This window comes from Amborella trichopoda, chromosome 4 (genome assembly GCF_054954075.1).
Source record: "Amborella trichopoda isolate Santa Cruz 75 chromosome 4, AtrichopodaSantaCruz75HAP2 v2.0, whole genome shotgun sequence".
In the NCBI taxonomy this organism is placed as follows: domain Eukaryota; kingdom Viridiplantae; phylum Streptophyta; class Magnoliopsida; order Amborellales; family Amborellaceae; genus Amborella; species Amborella trichopoda.
The window spans coordinates 54,354,368-54,376,041 of NC_142339.1; the positions used below are offsets into that span (position 1 = coordinate 54,354,368).

General features: G+C 37.4%; 2 protein-coding genes across 6 annotated transcripts; one reads left to right on the forward strand and one right to left on the reverse strand.

Moving 5' to 3' along the window:
- Positions 1-872: 872 nt before the first annotated feature.
- Positions 873-9,022, forward strand: LOC18421989 (type I inositol polyphosphate 5-phosphatase 10). Of its 5 annotated transcripts, XR_016054859.1 has the most exons (12): positions 873-1,131; positions 3,801-4,970; positions 5,559-5,676; positions 5,760-5,837; positions 6,009-6,093; positions 6,238-6,342; positions 6,432-6,833; positions 6,917-7,005; positions 7,560-7,753; positions 7,943-8,051; positions 8,384-8,532; positions 8,640-9,022. XR_016054859.1 is itself a non-coding variant. In XM_006826912.4 (11 exons), the coding sequence occupies exons 2-11, from the start codon at positions 4,911-4,913 to the stop codon at positions 8,854-8,856; spliced, it is 1,689 nt and encodes a 562-aa protein (XP_006826975.2). In that variant the 5' UTR covers positions 873-1,131; positions 3,801-4,910; the 3' UTR covers positions 8,857-9,022. The 5 variants fall into 5 exon arrangements, 3 of the variants coding, with proteins under 3 accessions (XP_006826975.2, XP_020522662.1, XP_088721848.1); XR_016054860.1 differs by lacking the exon at positions 6,238-6,342; XM_006826912.4 differs by having other exon boundaries at positions 6,432-7,005.
- Positions 9,023-9,905: 883 nt separating this feature from the next.
- LOC18421990 (2,3-bisphosphoglycerate-dependent phosphoglycerate mutase 1) lies at positions 9,906-20,340 on the reverse strand. The gene is made up of 9 exons (XM_020666497.2): positions 19,946-20,340; positions 19,406-19,674; positions 18,741-18,964; positions 18,250-18,368; positions 17,972-18,128; positions 15,756-15,857; positions 15,540-15,659; positions 10,263-10,317; positions 9,906-10,168 (listed from the first exon to the last, which is right to left on the reverse strand). Exons 2-8 carry the CDS (start codon positions 19,656-19,658, stop codon positions 10,273-10,275), a joined length of 1,020 nt encoding a protein of 339 aa, XP_020522156.1. The 5' UTR covers positions 19,659-19,674; positions 19,946-20,340; the 3' UTR covers positions 9,906-10,168; positions 10,263-10,272.
- Between the last annotated feature and the right edge of the window lie 1,334 nt (positions 20,341-21,674).

Below are 21,674 nucleotides of genomic sequence, written 5' to 3' on the forward strand. Positions count from 1 at the left end.
TCAAGTTGAAAATTAATGAAAGAAATAGATTTTAAAGAAGGGTGTGGTTTGTACAGAGCCTAGGCTTTAAACAATCAATTAGAACCTACCTTCAAATAGTGTTTGAGAAATGTAGTTTCAATATTGAAAATCATTATGATAGCTTTAAAATATATTTTTATTTTTTTTTATAAATTTTTAATAGTGTAGATCGACATATTTATGAAAATCTTGAAAATTGACGGTCCAACAAAATACATTATTTCCAAAACTTGAAATCCATTTTTTTTCATGTCTATTCATCATGATGTCGAGATGATGAATTTGAGGATATTTGGGCATCAAAACAACCTCTTCTAGTGAACTTTTTTAGATAGGTTCTAATTTGAGATTTTATAAATAAACAACTTCTTCTAGTAAAATTTTTTAGGTAGGCTAAAAAAATAAATAAAATCTTTTATTTTTTGAGATTTTTTATAATTTTTTTAAAAAAATTTAAAATATTCGTCGGATACACCAAAATCAATCAATGACTAGTTCCGATCTAACCGGACGGTCAGAGTTTGAACCACACGATTTTTCATTCGTATAGCCAAATGCGATAAAGAGCATTTAGTTTCGAAAAGAAAATGCATGAGAGAGAGAGAAAGAGAGAGAGGTGGGTCTTTCCCGGCTGCGAGGAGAGAGGGTAGAGAGAGATGGAGGTGGGTCCTACCATCTCCGAAATCCGGGTGCATATCAACCACAAAGAGCAAAAACTTTGTAAAGAACGCCTACACCTAGCCGTAGCATGGTCGTTCGTCAACCCAAAATCAGAAAGAGCCATGGATCACCGCCCATGTCACCCACGTCTCACGATTTTTATATGTACTCCCCACCTCACCTCCTCCCCTATTGCCCACAACGTAACCCTACCCCACTCTCTTACTTCCCAAATCATAAGAAAAGCCCTTAAACCAACCTTCATTCATGGCAGTATTCACTTCTTTTTTCTTTTCACTCACTCAGAGTTTCGTTGCTGTGAGGGCTAATTAACCGTGTCTGCAAAAGTTGGCACGTTTCTCAAGCCATATCGAACCGGAAGTGGGTTCGCTCAAACGAGACGCCAGGCTCGATCCTTTACAAGCCAACACTGATTCGCACAAAACACAGGTAGGTAGGCCTCATCTTTCTTCACTTGAAAATCAGAGTTAACGGGTACTTAATGTTGCCAAAAAATTTTGGACTCTGTAGTGTTTCATGAAATGTATATTTTGGTCTCAATTTCGATTGAGATCAAGTGGTTTCACACACATCGTCAATGAGCTACGCCTACTTACATGCTGAGGCACACAGGCCCTGCGAGCCGGCCCATTGCCACTCTTAAATTTAATCAAAATGGCTTCTTATGAAATCCAATTTCCAAAAATAAGTTTCATATATTTTCACAAACATTACTGAGTGAATAATGCACAGGGAATCTTAGGTTAGGTGATTGTCAAAATCACCACGCCCTCTTTCCTTTTAAAAAAATTAATGGTGTTTTGATAAAGAGAAAAAGGCGTTTTTGGGGGGAGAAAGAAAGAAAGCATAGTGACCTCTATAAAATGGGTCAAGGAAATATAATACTCCTCTTTTTTAGGGTCACCCTTTTTTGGCTTTGGGGTTATGAGAAGGGGATTTTCAAGACGGAAATGGTATTTCAAGAGAGAGAGAGAGAAGCAGGTTGGTTAAGTGTCTAATTCTTGAGAGAGAAAGTCTCTCAATTTTTTTTAAGGTGATGTTTCTGGTAGCTATATAGTGATGCGAAAGGTGAGGTTGATCGACAGTGTTGCTCATAAGGTGTTGTTTTTTGGTAGCTATACAGTGATGTAAAAGGTGAGGTTGATTGACAGTGTTGCTCAATCGAAAGAACAGCTTTAAAAAAAAAATCAATAAAATTTTACCGATGTTTAAAAGTAGGTATTAGCTTTTATAAGCTCAAGTAGATTTGTACTTGCTTAGGGTGTTGATGTAGCCCTATAAAGTAAACTTCGTAAGTCTTGTGTGCTAGTGTGATTTTAATTTTATTTTATTTTATTTTTGCTTTCTATTATAATTATATTCATTTATTTCACATTTTGTTTTATACAACCTTAGGTGGAACATTGTCCTTTAAGACTCCTAGTTCCCCAAATGAGGAGTAAGAGTTACATGGAAAGGGCTGTGCCGATTCCTAAGGACGCTACAATATGAGGTTTACGTGACATGCAACCGTTATAGTGCCTGATGATGACCCTATAACACGTGTCCGATCAAAGGCTGAAAATTCGGTTTTTTCGTCGTTTCATTACTAATTTACTAGACAAATTTTGGACGAAACCGAATTTTTGTTCATGGGAAGGAAAAGGGCACAAAAAATATCCGATTTTGCGGCGAGAGCAGTACTAATGTCTTTTTATTTTGGGCCTTTGGACGATTTTAAAAAGGAGATCCAGCCGAATTCATAACTAAATTTCGGTCAAATAATTTCATCTCAACTCAAAAATAATTTCTCTGGTGCTTTATGTGATGTCATCCCATCCAAGGGGGATTATATTCCGTACATCCATTGATTGGACGGTGATAATACAAATAACACTGACCCTTTTATGATGCCTATGGACTATAGTATAAGTTCTATATTTTTTGGTGCATAAAAGGGATTTTGCATGTCGTAGTTAGCAAGTAGGGGTATAATTCGCATTGGTAAAACTAAAACAACGGTAATAATCAGTTTTGTTCCAAAAAGTCAGGCAAAAAACAGATTCAAAATACATATTGTCAAAAATTAAGCAAGTTAAAAAATCATGAATATTTTGGATTTCACTCAAAAAATAAAACAAAAAATCGGATATGTAATGATGGCACAAGATAAAATTGTTACTAAAATCATGGCATATATGTTAAAGTCATTAAATAATAATTTATATCCTTATCTAAAATCATAGGTAAGGTAATACTTGACAATTTTTTGTCTAAATTTTCATTAAATATAAGAACAATGCTTACTCGAATGTCATGACATGTTACATACGATGGATTTGTTGGAGCACACAATGAGAGATTGTTTTGAGTCTTCTTTTTTTTTATCGGAATACATTGAGATATATTATTGTTTTCAGATATTAATTTTTTCTGGCAACATATTGCTTGTGTTTTATTTGATACAATTTCTTAAGAGAATATTTTGGTGAAATTTTTGACAAATCTTTTTGTTAAGATTCTTATTTCAATCCCATTTTTAATGTGCTTATCTCAAGACCAAATTAAAACTAGAAAATCAATGAAGAGAATATAAGTTTCAATAAGAAACTTTTTTTAAAAAAAAGGATAATATAGGGTTGCATCATTTCCATTAAAAAACAAGGTGATGTTTTGAAGATCTTTTCAAAAACCTCAGAGATCCTAACGAATTTCAAAAAAAAATGATTTTTTTTTTTTTTTTTTTTTTAAGAAACTATGTTTTAATGGTAGGCTTGGTCGTTTCGCATTTCTTCGAGTATGTCTTAAAAACCCAACCGTTATTCAGTGGTGAACGGCCGTTTCGGTCGCCCCCAAAACAAAATACCACCACATTTCGTGAAAAATTCAACCAAAAAGAGCCGAAATTTTGAATCAATGGCTCACCACCTAACGTATAAAATATAGGAAAAAATAAACCAGACTCAACTTACCCAATCTATTTTTTTCTCTCACTTTTTTCCTCAAACTACAATTTGTATACAAATATACCCCAACCAAAAAATAAATAAAAAAAATCTAAATTATCCTCCCTTACTTTTCCTTTACATGTGCCTCTCTCCTCTATCCCACCAAAATAGGGCTTCTGTATTGTGTAAGTGCAGTCCAACAGTGGATCAAGTGCTCTAGCACGGTGTAAGTGCGATCCAACAGCAGTGGATCAAGTGCTCTAGCAAGGTATAAGTGCGATCCGGCAGTGGAATGAGTCACAGTGCTCCAGTACTGTGTAAGTGCGGTCTGACAGTGGAATACTTTGGAATCACAGCGCTACGTACGGTCTAGCAATAGAACACTCTGGAGTCACAGGGCTTCTGCACTATGTAAGTGCGGTCCGGCAGTACAAGTTCTGGAGTCACAACATTCCAACAGTTGCAAACGGTCTTCCGATAGTAGAACTTCTTAGTCACTGGGCTCTGACAATTGCAAACGGCGGTACGGCAGTACTCAGTTTCGATCCGGTGCGCTCTGACAATGTGTTATTGGGTCCAAAAGTTAACGTCAATTCTGGCCAAATTGATTTTCGATCCAGCAATGCGATTGTGCGCTTCGACAATATGTTATTGGGTCCAAAAGTCAATATCAAATCTGGCCAAATTGATTTTTGTATACGAGAAGAGCATTTCTATCTAAAACAATGAACTTTTTACTTTGGGCATTTGTATAACAAGTTTGTTTTTGAGAAAAAAGTGAAAGAAAAAGTTTTGTTGGGTAAGTTGCATAACAAGAATTTTGGGATTTTTTTTGTTATTTTCGTAATTGACGGTTAACTCTTTGACGCATTCTTGCGGGATATATGGCCAAGAGAGTCTGTTAATTACTAAAGGAGCGTACAAAGTGGAGAAAAAAAGGGAGAAATTCAAGCGTTTTGGAGGAGTGGCTTGCTCTGAGACTCTCTCTCCTCTCTCCTCTCTCCTCTCTCCTCTGTCTCTACATTCTTTGTGAGGGGTGGCGGTGGCCGGTAGCGGAGGCAAGTGCTGAAGCGAAGCGTGGGTGGTGTGCATGTACTGCATGGCTCAGCCAGCTTGATCCAAAGATTAATTGAAGTTAATGACCCGAAATTGTGTATCTTAATTTTAATTAGGCGGTGATTAAGTATGAATGTGAATGATTAGATCGATGATGATATGTAAACGCCACTGATTAATGTTAGCCCAAACCACCACCACTTTATCGTCGTCGTCTTCAAAGAAATGACAAAGAGCAATGCCTCTCACTCTTCATCGTCCATTAAAAGTGACAAGAGAAAGAAGGTACCTTTTCCTTTTTTTTTTCTTTTTTTTTTTAACGATATTTCAGAGGCTTCATGCTTGTTTTGCATTTTCATGGATTTTTTGCTTTCTTCTCTCGTGTTTTTCCATTAGCCTCTCTCTCTATCTTCCAATAATGTGACTCTCTCTCTTGAACGTGGTTATGGTTTTGTAAACATATATTGTTTTATGCTTACTGGTATCAAATGTTTACTCTCTCTCTCTCATTTTGAATGCTGATGCTGGCTTGTATTCAATGTAAGTTTTTTTAATAGCAAGTGGTATAAAACTATACATTGTGCATTACTTTATTCTCTCTCCCTATATCTCCCCATATGATGATCCTTCTCTGTGATTTCGAACGCCGGTTCTAGTTCGGTGTTCGACGTACGTTTTTACTCCGTTTTTTTTCATTGGTGGGCTGTATTCAATGTACTTTCTCCTTATTACCTAATCGTCATATTTTTTTTCTCATTTCTTAACCATTTGTTTTCCTTTGCTCTGGTTTTCTATGTTTCGGTTACAACTGGCGCAACCCTCTTATTGGTTCTCCTATTCTCTCTCTCTCATAAATTTCCTGGTTTTTGACAGTCCATCATTCCAAATATTTTTTCCAAGAAATGGAGGAACGGGAGAAGTGCAGACGATGATGAATTTGGTAGAAGCAGTGCAGACGATGATGTACTTGGTAGAAGCGAAGTAGTGCGAGGTAATGTGTGCAATTGACCCAATCCTCTCTCTCTCTCTCTCTCATTATTTTCCCATTTTCTGCTTTATTCCCCTTTTGTGCAGAAGTTGAAAGAAGATTGACATTGACCCACGGGGCTCGCCTAATGGATGCCTCCCCTTTTGTCAGGAAAAGCTTCTCAGGTACTCACTAAATGGAGACTGTTCTGTTTTGAACTATTGATTTCTACTTGGCTGAAATGCTGTGTATTCTTCTGTCATTTCATTGCAAAAATTATTGATTTCTAGTCTTGTATTCTAGTTGGCTGAAATGCTTGTGTATTCCTGTCATGTTATTGCAAAAATTATAAACAGAGAGGCACATGAACCCAAGACTAGAAGGGCTGAATATCAGCAACTATGAACCCACTACGCAGCTCGTCAATATTCAAGAATTTCGGTACATTACATTTCATCAATAATTTCTCATTTTTGCTATCAAGAAGTGCTCTTTTTGTTGAAATCCTTTCACTAACCCAGTATTTAATCTTTAGCAGCCATAACCCATGTCACATTTTATATATTTTTCTGAACATTGATATAGGATATTCGTAGCAACATGGAATGTCGGTGGAAAACCTCCAAACAGTGGCCTCAACCTTGATGATTTCTTGCAAATTGAGGGCTCCTCAGACATATACATCTTAGGGTTGAGAAACCCTCCTCTCTCTCTTTCTCTCTCTCTCTAACATAAGCAAGAACTATACTTTTGTGTTTACTCTTTGCATTTCTCTCCAGGTTTCAGGAAATCGTTCCTTTAAATGCAGGAAATGTGCTTGTAATCGAAGACAATGAGCCAGCTGCTAAGTGGCTCTCTCTCATCAGCCAAACGCTCAATAAACCAAATGAGCAGAGCCACCATCACCATCACCATCAGCCATTGCAACAGGGTCAACCTTCAGCAGAAGTCTCAGTTAGGAACCCAAATTCAAAAGACTCCCAGTCAGGAAGTGGCCTTCTCTTCTTTCAAAAGCCTTCTTTGAAAGTTCTAAGTAGAAAATTTAGAGTGGACAATGTGCTTCTTAAGACCTGTAACTGCCCTTCTGAGTTCTCTGAGAGGAAGCATAGACAGCTTGGAGAACTTATACAGAAGGTGGATTCATGTTCAATATGTGAAGAAGATTATGTAGATGAAGATGGGTCAGTTATTGATATGTCAAACTCGAATCAGTTGAATTATTGTTTGATTGCAAGTAAACAGATGGTGGGTATCTTTCTTTCAGTGTGGGTGAGGAATGAACTAGTTCAGCATGTTGGGCATCTCAGAATTGCATGTGTTGGACGTGGAATTATGGGTTGTCTTGGCAACAAGGTGTGTTTATCTTCTGAAGAATTATTTGTCTGCTATCTGCATTACTTTATCTTTCATCACTTGAACAATCCTAAGAATGTCTACATCACGATCAAAATTCAACAAAGTATTATCAAAGATCTCATAAATTATGGAAAATCATAGTTCATTGGGTCATGGCAGTCCAATGGAAGTATGGATAGTGATTGAGAGAAAACGGAACCCACGAAAACAGGGAACAACCCATGTGGTGGGCCCACTCTCTCAATCACCATTCATCCTCTTAGTGGGTAGTGATTAGCTCAAGACATTTCTTGGCTTTTCTTAGTCTGTTGGATAACAGTATACTTATCCAAATGACGATGATGACGACAATGATGGTACCATAAGTAATATATGATGTTTAAAGCTGCCAAAGAAGTAACTCCAAGGTTGGTTGCGTAATGTATTTGTAAAAGTACAATATCTCTTCAAATTGTTAATGATACTCAAATCTCCGGTTGAGTAGCTACTAAGAAGTCATGGTTGGCTTCGTACTTTCGTAGGTTAAAAGACTTTTCTTTGTGGTTTTTCAGGGTTGCATAGCAGTGAGCATGTCTCTGCACCAGACAAGCTTCTGCTTTGTTTGCTCTCATCTAGCTTCTGGTGAGAAGGAAGGTGACGAGCTGAAGCGAAACCAGGATGTGATTGAGATTTTGAAGAACACACAGTTTCCTAGGATCTGCAAGACCCCAAGTCGAATGATACCAGAGAGAATTCTTGAGCATGAGTGGGTTGAAATTTTTTAGCATCAGTGTCTTTAATTTTTTTAAATATGTATTGATATTTGTTTATTTTCTGAAATATGTATTGAATTTTGGTTATTAATTATATATTGAATTTTGATGATTATAAACATTTGATCCTAATAGCTAGTGGGTAGCTGAGAGTGACATTTTCTCATTATATCTTGAATCAGTCGAGTAATATGGTTTGGAGATTTGAATTACCGAATCGCTCTGAGCTATGCAAAGACCAGGAAGTTCTTGGAGGATAACGACTGGGATGCCCTCTTACAAAAAGATCAGGTTTGATTTCTTTCCCTTTCTCTTTTTTCACAGATGATTCCATCCACATTCATTTTCTTAGCATTTAAAAAAGAGGACATTCATTTTCTTATCTTCTTGTTTTTGACTGTTTCTCTTAGGAAATTCATTTATCAGCTTCTCTAGTTTTCCCAAATAAATGCTTTTGGTTTACACCAAACTTTCTTTTTCTTTGTTTTCTCATACTAAATGCCTCTCCAAATTTTGGCTCTTTCATTTGTATCATCATCGAATTCTACTTGCTACCTATTTTCCTCACTCGAAGACCATGATGTGACCTGTCACTAAGCAACAAATACCCCTGGATATTGCAGCTCAAGATAGAGAGGGAAGCAGGAAGAGTGTTTAAGGGCTGGAAGGAGGGGAAGATATATTTTGCTCCCACCTACAAGTACTCCAGCAATTCGGATTTATATGCAGGAGAGACTGTAAAATCAAAGAAAAAGCGCAGAACTCCTGCATGGTATTTCATCCAATCAATTTGAACGTAAATAAGATATGAGAATAGGATATCAACTTAGGTTTTCATTTTCTTTCTCATAATCTCTTTTCAAAAAATTTGAGTTTCAGGTGTGATCGTATTTTGTGGTATGGGCATGGGATTGAACAACTCTCTTACATCAGAGGAGAATCAAGGTTCTCAGACCACCGTCCAGTTTGTGCAGTTTTTGTAGCAGAGGTGGATCTCTTTAGGGGCCGCAGAAACAAGAAAAGCTATTCAAGTACAGGGGCTGGAATTGAGATTGAAGACCCCCTGGGTCGACATAGCTTCTGTGAATTTCGATAACATGGAGAAACCACCTTTTAAACTTAACATAGTTTATAAGAAAAAGTTCTTTTTTTGTTGTTGTTTTCTAATTTAATGTAAGAAATTTCCCATGAATCTCTGCAATGTCCATTGCTTCTGAAACATGAGCTAACGTCAATGGAAGAAGCAAGAAAATCCATTCAAATAGAAGGGCATGGCCCTGAGTTCCTGTCGGTGGGCCATCATTTGCACAACACTCTCTCTCTCTCTCTCTCTCTCTCTCTCTCTCTCTCATTTGACCCATATACTAGGCGATGTCAGTAAACATGGGCTCAGACATCAGCATAATCCAGTGATAGCAGCCCATACGATGTAAAATATTTATAAAAAGCTGTGGGTCCTAGCTTTGAAGATATATAATATTACATTACTTTGCCAGTAGATACCGAGTTTTTGGTGATTCATTTCAAGGGACGGGGTCATAAGAATTCATGAAAGACTAATAATTCTCCCATGCTTATAAATTTTAATTTAAATGCACCCATTCATCTAATCCTCGTAATCTATGAGTGTTTAGTAAATATTGGCTATCCTAAGTTTTTTTCTCTTGCTAGGCCAGGAAACTAAGCCCGCTGTACTAAATCTGAGTCTACGATGCCAATTTAGTCCCATGGATCAACCATGCATCATAAGGAATTGATGGTTAATGACACAATGTACTACATAACTTTGTCGATGCAACACTTCCACTTTGAAAATACTATATTCTTGAAATGTGGATAACTTCCGAATAATCAATAGGCAAAGCCCACCCTGTTTTGATGGGATCAAATATGAAGTGGTAATTCAGATAGATGGTTTATGTGTTTCTATCAGTGTCATTTAATATGGATCTTCTGAACCAATTGAAATATAAAAACAAGAGGTCTTCACTCGGTATCGCTTTAATTTTAGTGGCAGATTAGCAAATACAAAAGAAGCATATACAAAGAAAGCACCTGTTAATTCCATTTCTAACAAAAGAAATGATCTCATTGAAAGAAGTATTTCTTGATTAAATTATCAATGCTAAAATATAGTCCAAATAATAGATAATGAAAACGATTCTATTATATCCAATATAATAAATAATTTTGTGTACAGTACAAAAGCTGAGACAAAAAACAGGTCGGTTCTGTCCCTTGAATAAAAACCGCCATTTTACATATCATGAACACTTCCATATAAAGGCAAAGACAAGCCCACTAAAACTGGGGAGAAAGAAGGATGGACACATTCCCGCCAGGGTTCCAGAATGTTTGCATGGCATGGTAGACCCCATATAGCAAATAAATAATGTTGATGAAAATAACTGCAAAACCCAAGTAGATTTCTTCCGAGTCATGATTAGCCAAAAAATATTATTATCTCATTTTATATTTCAGGAAGCAGAGAAATTCTCTTACCTGTTTAATATTAGTGTGCCATAGTATCTAACTTCTGCCTGTAGAGAGCCAAATTCTGCAATATAAAATATTCAACAAGCAAACATCAGCTACTGTGTGTGTTTGTGTGCGGAGAGAGAGAGAGAGAGTTTCCCTATGTAGTTACAATGTCAAAAAATGATACTGATAACTTTGACTTCTAACAAGCATAGGAAGTCAATATGGCTCTTGAAGCTGACTCGGACTTCTGTGAGCTTCATGTTTTATGCAGAAAATAACAGTTAGAATGGGATCTTTCAGGACAGCACCAAAGTCCAAATGATCAACAAACCCTGGTTTCTGACTCAGATCTAGGTCAGCTCCATGGTTCAGAACCCTGATCCCAAAAGATTAATGCAACTATAGTTTCTGACTCAGTTCTGGGTCAGCTCCATGTATAAAATGAATCGGCATGGAATTTCTGATGGGACTAAACCCGAAAACATAATTGCTTACATCCATCACAATATTCTACAAATTAATTATAAAAATAATGAAATTATCCTAGAAGAGTAGAGGCAGCATGTTTAAGCAAAGACATAATACATCTATAACCTTGCACAGGTTTCAAAACTAAACCCATAACATGAATATGTATTGATGTTTCCTTCTTCAAATATGGCACTAGCAATGAAAAAAGTTTCACCTAGGCTGTTTAAAGAAAGATGTGTTGCAGTATTGGCACAAATGAATTTGCTTGTGTAATAATAGCAACTGAAAAGGATCAAAGCCAGCACAAAAGATATGCAAGGCTAAAAGGATTCAAGAATCTACTTTCCGTAAAAGGTTCAACTATCGAATGGGTTAGTTGATCATTTCAGAAAGGATTGCCTGCACACAATAGATTTCAGAACACGGGAAGAAAAACTTGTGACCAATAAATCTTAGAGAAATTTATGTAAGGACCCAAAATAATGTGGTAATGTAAGATGGTTAATATTTTGGATCATTTTACAGTGAGGTCTTAAACTTTCATTCCCATTTTAACCCCCGTTCAAAAGTCCAACTTTTGAGCTGCCCAAGACATAGGAAACTAAATATTTGGATCTTTTATAAGTCCGACTTTCGAACAACCCGAAATACATACAAAAAGAAAAAAACAGAAGCAAAAATTAATATATTTGGCCACTGCAAAGGTCCAACTTTCAAGCAACTCAAAAAAAGAAAAAAATAAATAAAAAATAAAAAAGGACATTGTAGTGGGGCGGTTCGAAAGTCCAACTTTCAAACTGCCCAAACAATTGGTCTTTTTAGTGTTTTCGGCAGTATGAAAGGTGTGGACTTTGTGTTTTGGGCGGTCTGAAAGTTGAACCTTCAAATCAGGGGTAAGATGGGCCTTCAATAAAAACGTGAAAGTTTAGGACCTCTTAGGACCTTACCATAAAATACAAAATATATAACAACTTATAATACAGGATCTTATTTTAGGTCCATGCATAAATTTCCCTAAATCTTATTGACCAGGTAGATAGTGTTAATGGGAGCCAACAAAATCCCAATTCTAAGAAAGGAAGTACAAAAAGAATGCACTAAGCATGAAGTGTTTTATGAAAGGCTATGTACAACCACGTGGAGTAGACAATACTCCGATGGGCATCCAGTGTTTGTTCCTTTTTATAGACAATGGAGATCAATTGTAGTTGGGCGACATGAAAATTCACAGGTTCTTCTTGTCTGGAGATGGTTTCAATAAAAAAATCTATCTGATAGCCTGGGATAAAATCTGCCAGACCAAAAATAGGGGTGGCCTTGGAATCAAGAACCTCAAAATCCAAAACAAGACACTCTTAGGAAAATGGTGTTGGCGTCTCTCAACCCTAAGCAACCAATTATGGATTGACGTCCTAAAATACAAATATCACTTGCTGAACTCTCCTTGGTTACCAAACTGCACGGCTAACCAGAGGTCCTCGAGCATGCAGAGATCAATTTGCTCTACCTTTCCAGCCTTCATGTCCCATATTAGATTCCATCCGAGATCGGGAAATAGAATTCTCTTCTGGTCAGACCTGTGGATACGGTACACCCCTTTGAAGGACAGATTTACCGATCTCTTCTCTTTGGCCAGAGGTCAGTGAGCAACTGTGGCTGATGAAATGCTACCAGCAGTCATGGAACCCAGATTTCAGGAGGGCTCTCAATGATCTAGAACTGAGCGTTTTGCCATTCTAGCGTCAAAACTTTAGGCCTCTTTCTTAGCCCATTGGGGCCTGATCGCATCAGTTGGTGTCCTTCACCATCAGGGGACTTCGCGGTTTCCTCTTTCTTTCGAAGCTTTTCTTTTCCACCAACCTTCCCTCTCGCCCCTGCTGCTACAGCTGCCCAAGCTTGGAAATCTTTTGCCCCACCAAAAATCAAGATTTTCATGTACAAAGACGAGGGATCCCAATTCCAAATAGTTGTGTCATGTGCCTCTCGGAAGAAGAGACAAACAACCACCTCCTACTGCATTGCCCCTATCACTTCAATCTCTGGGGAGCTATCCTTGAACTGTTCAATGCGCAATGGGTGCTACCAGCAGAGGTGACCTCCATCATATCTTCCGATTCCCTTGGCATAAAGAAGGGATCCTTCTTTAGAAAACAATGGTGCCTGCTGCTTTGTGGGAACTTTGGATCGAATGGAACAGCAGAATTTTCCGAGGGGAATTCTCAAATTGGCCCAAAGTCTTCAACAAACTTAAGTCCACAATCATTTTTTGGGCGACCAACCACCAATTCTTCAAAGGTGTTCCCTCCTCGGCCTTCAACTAGGATTAAAGCAGTGTTCTTCAATTCCATCGCTTGCGCTTGCCGCAAGCATCTATATGGAAACCCTCCACCTATGGGGAAGCTTAAGATCAACTTCGACGGCTGTTCTCTCGGTAACCCCGGTCCTTCAGGCATCGGAGCCATCCTCAGAGACCACTTTGGTGCTACTGTGGCAACTGTCTCCAAACACATTGACCACGCTAATTCTATGGAGGCCGAAGTGATGGCACTCTTGGAAGGCCTCAAACTCATCCAACCCTTCCACCTGCACTCCCGCCTCGTCGAGGAAGATTCTATGAACACAATTTCTTGGGCACAGAGTCTTCCCTCCTCCCATTCCCCTTGGCATCTAAACCACGTTTGACGAAATTGAATACCTTTACAGGAATATGTCCGTCGTGTGGATGCATACAGGGAAGGAAACCAAGCAGCTGACTCCCTTGCCAAAGAGGCAGCAGCAATGGCAAACGATTAGAAGTTTTTTGGGCTTTTTCAGTTTTGCTTTCTATTTTATGGACCTAGTTTGGTGAATCGACCTGTTTCTTAGGTTGTTGTGTTTCAATGTAACATCTTAAAAGAGGATTTTGATTCCATTTTTGGCTTTATCATCCCTTGAGCGTCCTTTACTGTGGATTGCCAAGGTCTCTTGTACTATTCACTCTTTTATTAAAGGTTAACACTTTCAAAAAAACGAAAAAATTCACCGGTTCAGTTATTGGTATGGGATAGTGGAAGGCCCCAACTTATGGCACAGTGACATTCCCTTTGCAAAATCTAGATCTAAGACGGGTAGCTACAATATACTCCACATTTTAAAAACTGGGTTTGCACTTTGCAGTATCTTTTCAAATAGAAAACTTTGAAAGTTGTAATCATTTTCTGGTCGCAGGCATGCCAAGGTATAACATATCTCATTTCAGGGATAGAGGGAACAATGAAAAAAAAAATTACAACGGGCAATATGGCAAGCATCAGACTAATTCAGGTACTTCTACAACATAAAGGGCCCTATAAAATTTGTAAGTGTCTTCAATCTTTGCCAAGATGCACTCTGCATAACTGTATAGTTTTTTAACCCAGAAACTGAATCTCCAGGCCAACCTCTTTTTTTCATCTTTTTCTTTTTTTTTTTATACTATAAGAGCACACTGGTTGAATGATTGTCAGAAAAATACCACATGTTTTGAATATGGAAGACCCAAGATCTACATCTAAAAGCTCAGAAGTTAACAAGCCACTGAATCTAAAAATGAGAGACTGCAGCCCCATCAGATCAAAGTACAATAGAAGTTACTATATGCCAGTATGAGGACAGTGCATATATGTGAAAGCCCCATTCTCAGAGGAAATAGAATGAGGTCAAATTAGAAGTTTAAAACAAGTGAAAAGCCCTCACTCTAATGAAATGGAATAGAGGTCTAGTAACGTTGCAAGGAACAAGTCCTTCACACTCATGCGCATACACACAATGTGCTATTAGATTCACAAGTTTCCATCGCTCCGATTGAAATGCATGATCTAATGTTCTTATTGGTGTCAGATCTTATAGTACACAGAATGCATGGAACTAGGACATAAAACTACAAGGAACTAAAGACACTAACCAAATTCATTAGACTTATAAAGAAATCAAAGAAAAAACTTGGGATGTGAATATAACTTGCAGATATGGCTCAAACTGGATTTTCTTTTTGTCAACTCATTTCACGATTCCCTCTCAGGTCATTCTTTCCCTTGTTTTCACTGCAATATTCTCCATTTAACATCCAATGAAAATCAAAGATAAGAAAGTTCAGTGTCAATTTTCCTTAAGTATCTCAATACTAGTAGCAGCAGCAGTAGTAAATAAATAATAATTAATAACAACTACAACAACAATTACAACTGTTATTATTATTATTATTAGAGTAATGATCCTATGAGACCCTCCCACATCCATGTGTGTAAGACCCCAAAGGATCACCATTTAAATTTGGCACAAATCTCTAAAAAAGTCAAGTCTCACACCCATGTGATAACTTTTCTAGAGATATGTGCCAAATTTAATGGTGATCCTTTAGGGTCCTACACACATGGGTGTGGAAGGGTCTCATAGGATCATTACTCTTATTATTATTATTATTATTATCATTATTATTATTATTATTATTATTATCATTATTATTATCATTATCATTATCATTATCATTATCATTATCATTATCATTATTATGATGATGATGATTATTATTATTGTTGTTTGCAAATATTCCAACTCATGATCATCTGGATTAGATGGGTATTTTGAAATTAAATCAAACAATATAGGTAGAATGTTAAATAGTTCATGGGTATTTAGATAAATTTCCCTTTGTCATTATTATTATTGTTGTTATTGTTGTTGATATTACTACTACTACTACTACTATTATTATTATTAAACAACAGCAACAATAACAACAACAATAATAATTAGAATAGTGATATTAACAGAACTTTAGCACAAGTATAAGAGAAAGTGGTAGCATACCCTCGTGTAAGCATAAACTCCAGCCTCAGTTGGTCCAACTGGACTCCCTCTCCTTATGAACTTGCCTTCCTTAAATATATAAAGCATGGGGATGCCAGTTGATAGCTCAAGACTTATGACCTGTGGCCAGAATAACATAACAAGAGCGTGTCAACGCAAGCACAACACAGCCAATTTTAACATTAAGAATGCTGCAATAGAGTAAAGCTAAAGCACCTCTTGTGAAGTCAACTTGTCAAGATACATAATAATAGACCGCAGTGAGTTTCCATGAGCAGCAATCATTATGTTCTTCCCACTATGTAGTTGAGGCTCAATCTGCCATATGCAAATGTTCAGCTGTAAGATGGCTGTTGAGAATGCACTAAATTTTGAAGTACTAAATGAATGAGGCAAATTGTGTCAAGAACAGAGAAATGAAGATTTATAGGGCAAAGTGAAGCAACTGTGAAATTTTCAAGAACGCAAATTTGGGAAACATGCATTACAATGATCACACCAACAAGTGCCACAAAAGTACCAACATGGACATCAATTTTCCAAATATAAGAGCAATAAAATGCGGTAAATTAAAAATAATAATAATAAATAAAAACCTTGGCAAGGTCATTCTATGCTACAATAAAGATGGAAACAACCGTGATTTCTCCAGCTCACGTAGAGTGGCTTACTCCTTTCATATATATGTCCAAGTTTTTAGTTGGTTAGACTGTTTGGACAGACGTCTTATGGATATACTTCGCCCACCAGGTTTGCAGATCCCAAAAAAGTATATCACGTGATGAGGGGAGGAAGAAGCAGTAAAACACCAACTCTGATGTTGCACGGTGACCAATGTATGGAGGTCGCCCATGCTCCAGAAGTTTGATATGCAGTGATTCACGCCCCTAGTTTATGCACTTAGATGTAATATGTTGGTTCATAGTCTCATTCTCAGGGGCTTTGGAAGGGGTGTACCTACGTAAAAGTGGAACTTAGGTTTGTGGACTACGTCCCCCATCATCACATGTGTGGCTGCAAGGAAGGAAAACAGCTATGCAAAGTGAGAACCTACTTGAGAACCTGAAATCCATCACTTACAGTGCAGAGGAACTTCATAGATGCTTCTAGGTCTAGTAGAAACAGATACTAGAGAATCATCTAGCTAATCTTCGAAGGAAGCTCAACTGGCAAACCTCATCCAATAGTAGCTGGGAACAATTTTTATGATAGTGATTTAGTTGTTTTTAAAACCCAAGGCCTTCTCAAGAAACTTAGGCATTTGGTAATACATTAGTGGAGGATATAGATGCCCTCCGTGCTGTCTGGCGCTTGTGGTGGAAGAAGACTACCCTAGTGTCATAATATGAACTCACCATTGATTGCAAGTCAAATGGCAAACAGTGAGGGTCAAGTTGAGGCAGATGAGCAAACTCCTCCTCTTTGCAGCATTGACAACAACACCAGGAAGTAGCCAATTCCTTGGCAAAGGACAAGGTTTGCCACCATTTTCTTGCCATAGAATGCACCAATTGTAGATTGATTTTGCTTATTGTCTCTTACTTACTCTAGCTTGTAATTTTTACCCTTACAAATGATACCTAATTCCCACTATACATACATTCACATGCTATCTATACTTATTTCCTTCCCAATATACACACAACCACTTGCTATGCACAGTGCTTCACCAAGAGATGCTTTTGTCCTTTATCCTTCAGTCACTTCTCATCATTTGCTAGAGGCAATGATTAACCCAACATAAAAAAAAGGATTGACATTCAACTGCTGAGGCAAGGGACGCCTTACATGCATAATGCATCCATATGCAACTACATGTAAATTTATTTTGTAGTAGATTTTTGTTAAAGCCCCCTACAAAAGATGCCCCGCATGTGAAAATCCTGCAAATAGAAGGAAAAAGTCATTTTTTTCCTGCCAGATTATCTGGTTTCAGAATAGTACACTACACTTTTCATGGGGTGTGTGTGCGAGCCGCAAAACAAAGGTCAGAGTTTAGATCTCAGCAAGGTTAGGTTAAAAGATTTAACACATATTAAATTTATAAAAAAACATTTAACAGAATGACCACAATAAAACTCCAATGAGATAGATTCCCAATGCAATAAATGACAGTAACAATTTTTTATGTGTCTTAAATATCTCGACTATTTTGAGTCTTAAATATCTCGACTATTTATTATATTAAAGAAGGACAATGGGCAAAATTCCCAGGAGGTAGGCTCCTGAAAAGTTCAGTGAATCTTACCTCTTCTGGGCACAAATTCTTTGCACCTCTTCTAGGAAAACAAATTGAGTGAATTTTACCCCTTCTATGAAAGCAAACTCTTATAAGGGATTAAATCTCAAGACAAGACAAATTCTAACTCGAGCAATTATAAAAGCTAAATTTATGGCAATCACAGAGAAAAGAAGAACATGCACATGCTTACATTTTCTTTGAAATATGCAACAGCTCTTTCAGCACACATTTCTAGACTCTCCCCATTTGGAGGAGGAACATCATAGCTTCGTCTCCATTCATGGACTTGTTCTTTTCCAAATCTTTCAGCTGTTTCTTGTTTGTTAAGACCTTGTAATTCCCCATACCTGGAGAAACAGAGAAACTGATTGTACTCAAGTGGAGAATAAGGTGAAGCAAGAAAACCAAAGCAAACATATTTTAAAGCGCAAAGCCAAAGCCAAAGCCAAAGCCAAATACAATAGTTACATTCGTTCGTTCAATTGCCAGGCTGCTATCACAGGAATAGATTGCTTCTTGGTGTCCTCACTAAAAATCTGACTCCAAGTCTTGGCTTGCTCACTCTCATTGTGTATGATGATGGGCACCTGCATAGTATGATTACATCATTCAAATCTACCATTTAAACATGAACATAAAAGAAACTGAAACAGACATATTGTTCAACAAAATGATGCATTCTTGCTTAGTTTGGTAGATTAAGCAATTGCGTTTTGTGAGAATTTTAGTTCTAAGGCTCCTAATGAATGAAACGCTAGACTTTATTTGCCCAGTGAGAAAAGTTTATGCACAATAAAAGAGCTTGATAGCAGCAAATTTAGAACTTACACAAAACATAGAGAACCGAATCATATTTGGCTCCTACTTGGCCAGCTAATTAATCATCTTGTATGTTTCTTTGCATTCATATGTGTTTTATCGGCATTAAGAGAAAAAAAAAAAGGAATTAAGAAAGAGACCTTCTTGCGGCGATGCTGGGTCATGGCAAGCATTGCAGTCATCTGTGCACGAATTAAGGCAGAGGTATAAATCATGTCAACTGGGATATTGCTAATCCTTTTCCCAGCTTCAATGGCCTCTTCCACGCCCTTCTTAGTCAATGGAACATCAACACAACCAGTAAACAGGTTCTTCTCATTCCATAGGGACTCCCCATGTCGAATTAAAATAAGAGCAGTTTCATCTGTATCAATGACAGCACAACAAAGTAATGGGTGAGTTAAATTCCATCTTGTGATTGCTTGTATGAAAAGCAGGACACTCAAATTCTGATTGGGTTGGACCCTATTAGTCTCATTGTCAAGAAAATCTCAACAAACATAGAGACCACAATATCAGAGGAAAGTGTTAAACACAACAGCACACAAAACTCCCAATTTGTCATAATCTTAATTTTTCCTAATCTTTAAACATATTCGGGTACAAACAGCTTAAAATGAAACTAAAACATGTAAGACATGCAACTAAATTTTTTATTTTACAATGTGACCCAACAAACTGGCTTAAAAGACAAAAGATGTAAGATCCCCCTAAATAAATACAGCCCTAGCTCAAGAGGGAGTGCTAATTTCTTTTCTTTTATGTATAAAACTCATATATGATCAATTTACTGAATAATACTTACTTGATTTCTTCTTAGAATCACTAGAATTCTGCGATGAATGAGAGACAGGATCGATCACTGGCGTCTGTGAACTCATGGTGACCATAATTGATTTTCGCTGGCCGGAGTAACCATCTTCTTTTCTCATAAAACCAACTTTGAAGCTGATTTTATTCGGGGCAAAAGCTGAAAAACCAGCACCACCATGAGAGGAACTTGAACCCTCAGAGAACCGAAGGGCACCAACATTGGGGCGAAATGTAGCCACAGCCATCCTGCTAATGGGTTCTCTGGAGAAAGAGACCACACAAAAAGGGACAGTTTCAAAATTTCCCCGACCTGCCAGAGGGAGACCAAAAAAAATTCACCAGAAACATCAGAACCCCATTAAATCAAAACCCACAGAGCAAAATTTGGACTTCTATCACATGGGTTTTCAAAAAGAACAAAAACCAGCTTCTCGTTTCTAGAAAGTTGAAAAAACCCGGACCCCAGATCCAATAAACCATTGCTGCATAAGAAAAAAAAAAAACAGCGCTTTTTTTTCCTTTATTTCCTTACCTGAGCTGAAAACCAGAAAACCACGGTGATGATGGGAGATTATTGGCTTCAAACTCCAAGCAAAAGGTGCTGAAATGCCAAGGTTTGGTATTGGTTTTTATAGAGAAGCGAAGCTCCGAAGAAACCGAGGAGAGATAAAGAGATGCGAGGAGAGAGAAACTTAATGGCAATGGCGAGGCCCATCGAATAAATCGTCTGGAGGAGTGAGAAACAAGGAGGGGCTCACCATTGGTAACAAACGAGAAGAGAGAGAATACTCGCACCCACAGAGAGAGAGGGAAGGACAGAGGAGAGAGAAAGTTGCAGCCGAAAAGGGTTGGAGGTGCCACGTCGGACAACAATGGCCTGGTGGTAGGTGTAAGCGGGTGTTTGGTTGACCAATGGCTCTTTCCAAGTTCCAACTAACAAAGGGCCAAGAGCCAATCTTGACTCCATGAAAACATTTACGCCTCATCTTTTACCAAAACGCCCTTTGTGAAGAGGATTGTTTTCTAGTCCCATTTAAAACACGTGTAAAAATTCCCAATAAAACTTTTGCATGTTTGGTGAAAATTCGTAATAGAAATTTTGTTTTTAATATTCAAGACATGTTTTGAGTGTGAGGAGAGAAAACATAGGTAAAAAAATGCAAAAACACTTATACAAATAGACCCATGCTATCCAATTTTCACATTGTTGATCAAAATCATCATTACAATAGAGTTTTTTTCCAACTATTTGATGTTGGTTACATGAATCATAATTTGTCATTCCGCTCTATCAAGGATCGTACCCTCAGTGAAGTCATATCTGTTATATGAATCTTAATTTGTCATTCTGCTCCATCAAGGGTCATACCTTAAGTTTATTGTCGAAAAAAAAAAAAAAAAAATGTCATACACTAAGTGAAGTCATATATCCTTATATATTTTCTCATGACTTTCAATCATGTCCTTTTGAACAAATATCATTTGTCTTTTTTTAGCTTTCCACTTGAACTAATTTGCTCCTCCTAACAGGTGTTGTACCCGATATGAGTTTATTTGGCTAGCCTATTAAGTCTATTTTTTTTCATCTTATCATCTATTGGTGTCATACTTAAGTTCTTTCGAATGTATTCATTTCGAATTTTTCCTTGTTTATCAATATCAATTTCTTAAAATTACATGAAAAGTCTCCTCTACCGAAGCATTTTCCATGGAAAGTTTCATGTACCCAAACAAATAAATATCCACATTATGTTTGTGAACTTGGGAAGATTTATGGTGTCGATCATTTGAGATAGTCACTATCTTATACATTGTTGGTAAACTTTCGGAAATTTTGTGGTATCAATCATTGTGAGATAGCCACATTAAATGTTTAAAACTTCGGATTCAAGTTCGCCAGAGTGGTGAGACCGAGTCACTTGATTTGGACAGGTAATTTGTAATACTAATACTAGGGTTTAGAATGGGGGTTAGTCAATCTCAAGTAATTGGGAAAAGGCTATGATGACTATGATGGTTTAGAGTAGGGGTTCAAGTGAGTCCTAAGGTTTTACCTTGAGTTTGTCAAGGTCCTCAGCTGGCCCGGGAAGTCCTAAGTCGGTTCGGCAATTTTCATTGGTCACATAGAATTAAGAGCTTTTTTCTCCTCTTGGTGCTTATAAGTTAATATCATTATTATTTCTGTGATAAGTTTCATTTTAACTCATTGGGGATTTGCTATAAATGTAGGATTTTCCCATCGTAGTCCATTTTCAATTGTT

Coding starts and splice junctions, on each gene's coding strand:
- LOC18421990 (XM_020666497.2), bottom strand. CDS start 19,658: ATGGCTGTGGCTACATTTCGCCCCAATGTTGGTGCCCTTCGGTTCTCT. Junction 18,369..18,740: donor CCCAGCATCGCCGCAAGAAG/GTCTCTTTCTTA, acceptor CATACTATGCAG/GTGCCCATCATCATACACAA. Junction 15,858..17,971: donor TTGCATATTTCAAAGAAAAT/GTAAGCATGTGC, acceptor TGCATATGGCAG/ATTGAGCCTCAACTACATAG.
- LOC18421989 (XM_006826912.4), top strand. CDS start 4,911: ATGACAAAGAGCAATGCCTCTCACTCTTCATCGTCCATTAAAAGTGAC. Junction 7,754..7,942: donor GAGAGAATTCTTGAGCATGA/GTGGGTTGAAAT, acceptor ATCTTGAATCAG/TCGAGTAATATGGTTTGGAG. Junction 8,533..8,639: donor AAGCGCAGAACTCCTGCATG/GTATTTCATCCA, acceptor TTTGAGTTTCAG/GTGTGATCGTATTTTGTGGT.